The sequence below is a fragment of the Pseudonaja textilis genome, chromosome 4, assembly GCF_049901715.1.
Source record: "Pseudonaja textilis isolate UNSWEBS1 chromosome 4, rPseTex1.2, whole genome shotgun sequence".
Taxonomy (NCBI): domain Eukaryota; kingdom Metazoa; phylum Chordata; class Lepidosauria; order Squamata; family Elapidae; genus Pseudonaja; species Pseudonaja textilis.
Window position 1 is genome coordinate 49,336,916 of NC_141993.1, and position 6,000 is coordinate 49,342,915.

At 44.5% G+C, this 6,000-nt stretch overlaps 1 protein-coding gene across 3 annotated transcripts in view; it reads right to left on the bottom strand.

Annotated features, from left to right (window-relative positions):
* Positions 1–1,215, bottom strand: part of KCNIP2 (potassium voltage-gated channel interacting protein 2) — a 113,433-nt gene extending 112,218 nt beyond the window's left edge. Inside the window, exon 1 of one of the 3 annotated variants that reach the window (XM_026701171.2) lies at positions 286–1,215. In XM_026701171.2, coding sequence (XP_026556956.1) covers positions 286–358 — 73 coding nt within the window. In that variant the 5' untranslated portion in view covers positions 359–1,215. The remainder of the gene's footprint in view (positions 1–285) is intronic. The other 2 variants (XM_026701168.2, XM_087932875.1) reach the window with 2 other exon arrangements.
* Between the last annotated feature and the right edge of the window lie 4,785 nt (positions 1,216–6,000).

Sequence of the window (6,000 nt, forward strand, 5' to 3'; positions counted from 1 at the left end):
TAACCCAACCCCCCTCTCCTCGGCACCATCACTTTGTGCAAGTTTTGCTCAGAAATAGACTAAAGAACCCCTCCCTGGATGGTGACAAGGATACACGGAGGAAAACTCCACCTTTGGCAGGTGGCGGTGGGTCGACAACAGTTACTGTGTGGGACCTCTTTCACACTCCACCCAGTTTGCTGTTAAAGGGATGCTGCATCTTCCTAGCCCTCCCCCTCCCAGCCCCTCTTCAAGCCAAGGCGGCGGCTCTCAGCAGAAGGAGCTGCCAGCTTGGGGGGAACTCACCGGTTAGTTGGTCGTAGGAACCATCGAGGTCCCGGGAATCGGAAAGGCTCTCCTTTCTGCTCTTGCCGCGCATCTTGCGGAGCGGAGACGCCCCGGGGATCCGGGACAGGACAGGACCTGGCTGCACACTTCCCTTCGCTTTACTGGTTCTCTTCCTTGCCAGGTGGGGCGCCCGGGGCGCCCGGTTCCGATGCCTCCCTCCCCCTCTGCAGATTCTCCTGGCGGGGGCGCGGGACGGGCAGGGGCAGCCGGCGTCCAGTTCCCCGGCAACAGAAGAAGCGCAAGCGCCTTCTTTCCCAGCCACCGAGCTGCTCCCCCACCTCGCCCGCCAGCTTCTGTGCACCGCCGCTTGTTTGCTTCTCACGGGCGGGCGGGCGGGCGGGCGGGCTCCTTCTCTGACCGCCTGTAGCTGGGGCGAAAGGCGAAGAAGCAGACTCCGTCTCCGGGCTGTGTGCCTTTCTCCCCGGGGCCGCCTTGAGCTCCCTCTCGCACCGCTCCACGCCGGAAGGGTTTAGTCCTGTGCGCCCGTCCAGGGCAGAGTGAGAAGCGCTCCCCTGCACTGGACTCAGGGAGAAGAGGGGGAAAAAAGAATTTCCCTCAGACACGTGTCTCCAGGGGCTGGGAGACACGTGCACCTGTATACAAACGCGCACGCCGGCGTCGTTGGAAAACTGGCGCAAGAATAGACGTCCTCCCACACTTCTGGCGGAGCCAGAAGCTCGCGGGGGCAGGAGCCACCCCAGCGCTACCCACTCGGCCTCGGGCGGGGATCCCGGAGTATAGGAGGCCGTGCAGGCAAAGGCGCATCCAAGACTGAGTGAACCACGCCAACAAGTGTTAGCGCTTGCTTACACACCTCTCACGCTTCTGAAAGATCCGTGCAGGGCAACTGACACGCTCTACCAAACCTTAATCTACCCCCAGAAGAGCAGGTTACACCACACACACACACACACACACACACACACACACACACACACACACACTGTGAACCTGTTCTTAGGAGAGGCTGTCATTTTATTTAACTACCTATGTCCTTATCCACTCAGCCAAGCCTGGCTATAATAGAAATACTTTAAAAAAATGCAAACATTTCATCTGTTGAATTTCTGTCTCTCCCAGCTGCTAAAAACACAGGAGGGCTGTCAAGGGGTGGGGGGAGGCAAGTCCTGGGTCCAACTGAAAGGGGGAGGGGGGTGGGCAAGAGGGAAGAGAACTGTTGCTGGAGGTGGAGAATCTAACAAAGCCAGAAGGCAGGCAGTATTGGCCAATGGCTACTAGAGCCTGTGATCCTGTAGGTTTTCCCCATCCAACTGTACAGGATAAGGACATCTCTGAATCAGCTTCTCTGAAAACAAACAAAACTGGCCAGGAATTAATTTTGATCCAATGTACCTGGAGGGCGGCTGATCTGAGGGAACTTCTTGTCCAGATGTTCTTCAGATGTCAGAGACCCAACCTTTAGAATGTATGTTGTTCCTATTGAACACGATTTCCTCTGGGTTCATGCCCACTACTTCTATAATGAGGAATCACTGGCACTGTTATCCTCTAGAGCAGGGGTGTCCAACCTTGGCAACTTTAAGACTTGTGGACTTCAACTCCCAGAATTCCTCAGCCAGCAAAGTCTTAAAGTTGCCAAGGTTGGACACCCCTGCTCTAGAGCATTCTTTCTAAAAAAGCATTGATTTGGATACGGTTCCTACAAGCAGTATTCCAAAGGCCCATTAATAGCATGTTGACCTCCTCCCCACTTTCCGTAATTAGAAAAGGAGGTAGAAGTGACTTACCTGCTATATCACAGAACCAATTTCATTTTTTTGTTTATCATTCATTCTGGCAATTTTACACTTTTTAAATGACCAAAGTATGGCTTGAAAATGCAGCCATAGCACCTTAATTTCCCTTAATTCAAATGATCAATCTCATGGCATAAATGCTATACATTCTCTGGTCTTTGCTGTCCCATTTAAATGCCAGCCCATTGATAAGCAGCACTAAGCCCCTTTGTGACATTATGGTGGCTAAAATTGCTGAGATGACCTTTTCTAGCAGTGGCAAATCAGGAAAAAAAAGATAGTAGATATGGTAGAATATCTCTGTGGCTGAATAAATGCCAGAATAACCCAGTAAATTCCTTGGCCAAACTCCATTGCTTTTGCACTGACCTTCCTTTGCTCCAACCATGTCTTCATTAGGATCATATTCAACCCTGATCAAGCCAAATGAGATTGACAGGGACTGCCTTGAACAATATGTTCTTCTTTCCACAAAGGTAGACCTTGTTTAGCAACTGCCCCAATTAGCAATCATTCATAGTTAGAATGGTGATGAAAAAGAACTTGAGGGTCAATCCTTGCATTTAAGACTTGCATAAAGCAAAAGAAAGCTGAAGTAAGATCATAAGCGGAGTCACAGTTTCACTTAGCAGACACTTTACTTAAGAATTCAGTTACTAGTACCAATTATGGTCAGCAAATGAGGATTATACCTGTATTTGTTTTCTTGGCAGTGGAAAATAATTTTATAAATGTCTCCACTGAACTTGGGAGAAAAACTACAAACCACTTCACAAATATCTGGCAAATAAACATTTTTCAGATACCAAGCTACTATACTCATCTGAGGAATTCACACTTCACATAATTGCGCATTTGTTTGTGAAGTGCTATAATAGAGATAATTCATATAACTAATTTTGTTTCCCAAGGTGACCAACATCATAGTTCTATATATGAACATAAAGAGGAGACAGTAAGCTTTAAGGGTCTTATTCCACAAAAGTGGTACCGGATAACTTCAACTAATGGCAAATTTTGGCTGTTTTGAGCCTGAAAATGACCTGTAACATAAAGGAAAGGGAAGCAAGATTCAGCTGCTTGAGGCAAATCTAAAATCATTATAGAATAAAAGCCACAGTGGCACACTGGTTAGAATGCAGTATTGCAGGCTAACTCTGCCCACTGCCAGGAGTTCAGTCCTGACAGGCTCAAGCTTGACTCAGCCTTCCATCCTTCTTTGGTCAGTAAATTGAGGGCCTAGATTGTCAGGGGAAATATGCTGATAATATTGCTTAGAGGGTCTAAGTGCTATTGCTATAAATGGGCAACTAGAAATATTCTTGTCTGGTGAGAACATTATTATTGCCAATCAGGGAGTAAAACAGTCATAGAAAAAGGGATGGCTCAAGACTTGCTAACTGCTGCTTATGGATAATTCAGAAACCATGATACTTTATATTTTATTCAGTTACAAACTTTGTTTTCATGTTTGGATAAGCACTCAAGGTGTCTTATATTAAGTAAAACACAATAATATCTAAATTTAAATCTTTAGGTACGGTTCAGTCATTAACTATGCCTTAATTTCCCCTGGCCATTCAGCAAGCTTTTTTTTCTTTTTTGCAAATGCTTTGCCATTGAGTGGATAGATACCAAACAACTGATGCATTCAATCCTAAAGACAAAGATAACTGCATTTAGGCAAAGAAAGAAGTGGTTTTCCTGGGCCAAATTTAAAGGTATGATTTATGAGCAAGAAATCATCAATTATGTTTTATTATACATTTTGTCATCTGGTTCAGAGAATAAGTGTTATGGCATTCCTGCCTCTGGGATTAAACTGTTTCTGGAGAGAAAGGAAACAGGCAGCAATTGTGCTCAGATTTTTGGGAAAGAGTACCAGCTCCTCAGAGCTAAGGTTTTCTCAGTTCTCCATAAACACTTAAGGAATTTTAATTTAATAGAACAGGAGGAAAAGAAAGTTTGTGTATGTGAGTATGCTGTATCATCCTCCTGTTGTTAGAAACTTATAAAGAAGGGATTAAACAGAAAGGTGTATTCTGAAAAGTGAAAATACAAGTACCCACTGAATTCTGCTAAGCTTAAGAAATGCCACTCTTAATTTCATTTGATGGACGGAGTGTTTCAGAGGGAGTTACAGCTATCATACTGACAGCTGTCTGTCTGAAGGGCACATACATTAGAGGCTGCAGGAAGAGCTATTTATCAGATCCACTGTCTGATTGAGATTATGGCATTTATTTTCTCCAATGAATTCAGAAGCTGAATGCCAATTCATTCCACTTGAGAGCTTCAGTCTATATCAGTTCATCAATTCAACTAATCTGTGATTACAATTGGAAGTGATACTGATTCTTCTTTATATAATCTACAGCCTGCCAACTTCCAGAATCAGAAACAAATTCTGACCACCCAATAAAGACAACTGCAGGCTTTCTGGGGTCAAAAGCAGGATTTTACTATCATTGCACTCTAAGCTCCTTACTGAAAAGTGGAAGTCTAAAGAAAAAGCTAAATTTAGCTCTATCTTAGGGGGGGAAAAGCTCAGTCTATCCTGGATGCATAGGAGGAGACCAAACTAAAAAGATCAGGAACACTGAACAAGACTTCCTTACTAATATTAAATGTTCCCATCCTTGTCATCTTTATTGCTGTACACCAATGGCAAGTCCAAGTGGCTTTGGGCTGCCTTGGGGATCCTGAGCCTCCAATAAAAGGGAATGTAATATTTGGGGGGGGGGGCGGGGGGCAGGGAAGGACAAAGACTTCTAGGATGTGTACTGAATTATCTCTATATCCAAGTTGGTTTGGCCCTGGCAAATGTCAGTCTCCTACCCAACCAGGCAATAACCTTTCAGTGCTTTCCGTGTTCAAAGAAGGAAGAAGTAGACATGTCATTTTCACCCGTGCATCTCGCCATCTAAATAGATCAGATGTCTCTTCCACATTTCCTCATTCAGAAAGCCAGGATGGAAAGGTCTCCTTTTTCTTCAGATCCCTGCATGTTAAAAGAGGCCGCACATATGTGGAACAGGAAATCAGGCCTCAAAGCCAGAATCCAGAACGCAGGAAAGCAATCCCTGCTTCTTTGGATCTACTTAACTTTTTCTGGCTTTCTGTCCCTTTTCTCAGATTCTTGCCTTTCTTATAACAATGTATTTCTAATCTTGCAGGAACATGATTACGCTGAGATTTTCCCTGCTTTCATTTTAAATCCTGACCAAGGAGTTCAGCAGCAACATCTGCAAGTCATAGGCACATTTGACACTAGAGACTTTGCTCTTCTCCTCAAATGGGTCTGATACCGAACTGGTTGGTCCTGAATGCCAAGTGCAGAATGGACAGAGGACTATGAGATAACTTGCCAGTAACCTTTACAAGGCAGCAAATAATCACAGGAGGAAACCATAAAAGGCAGGAGAAAGATGGGTCGGCTGGACTTGAAGGAATCAGCTGAGATATTTAGGAATCGAGGCAAGACTAAAGAGGAAAAGGTCAGAAAAAAATGAATTTTCGATCAATCAATTAATCAATTTTTATTACGGTCACAGACCAGCATTAAAAATGAATTTTACATATTTGATGAGAGGGACTAGAGCAACAAATAATGGCGGACTACAAAATCAAATCATTGCTCAGGAAAGGCTGGAACTGAGGACCATGAATGCAGATGGAGCCAGATTATTGGATGTAGGTTTAGGGCCCTCCAGCCAAGAAGTTCCCCAAATTAACAAAATCAGCAGATTTTGTCTAATATGCAAGGAGGGAATAAGAAAAAGTGCATCAAGAGGAAGAGAAGAGCAGGAGCTGTTGGTGATCTTGTAAGTTCAAAAGTTCATTATTGTAGGTTTGTAAAACTTAGACTAATCACTTTTTGGGGAGCGGGGTAATCAGCTCTTAAAAATTAAATTTA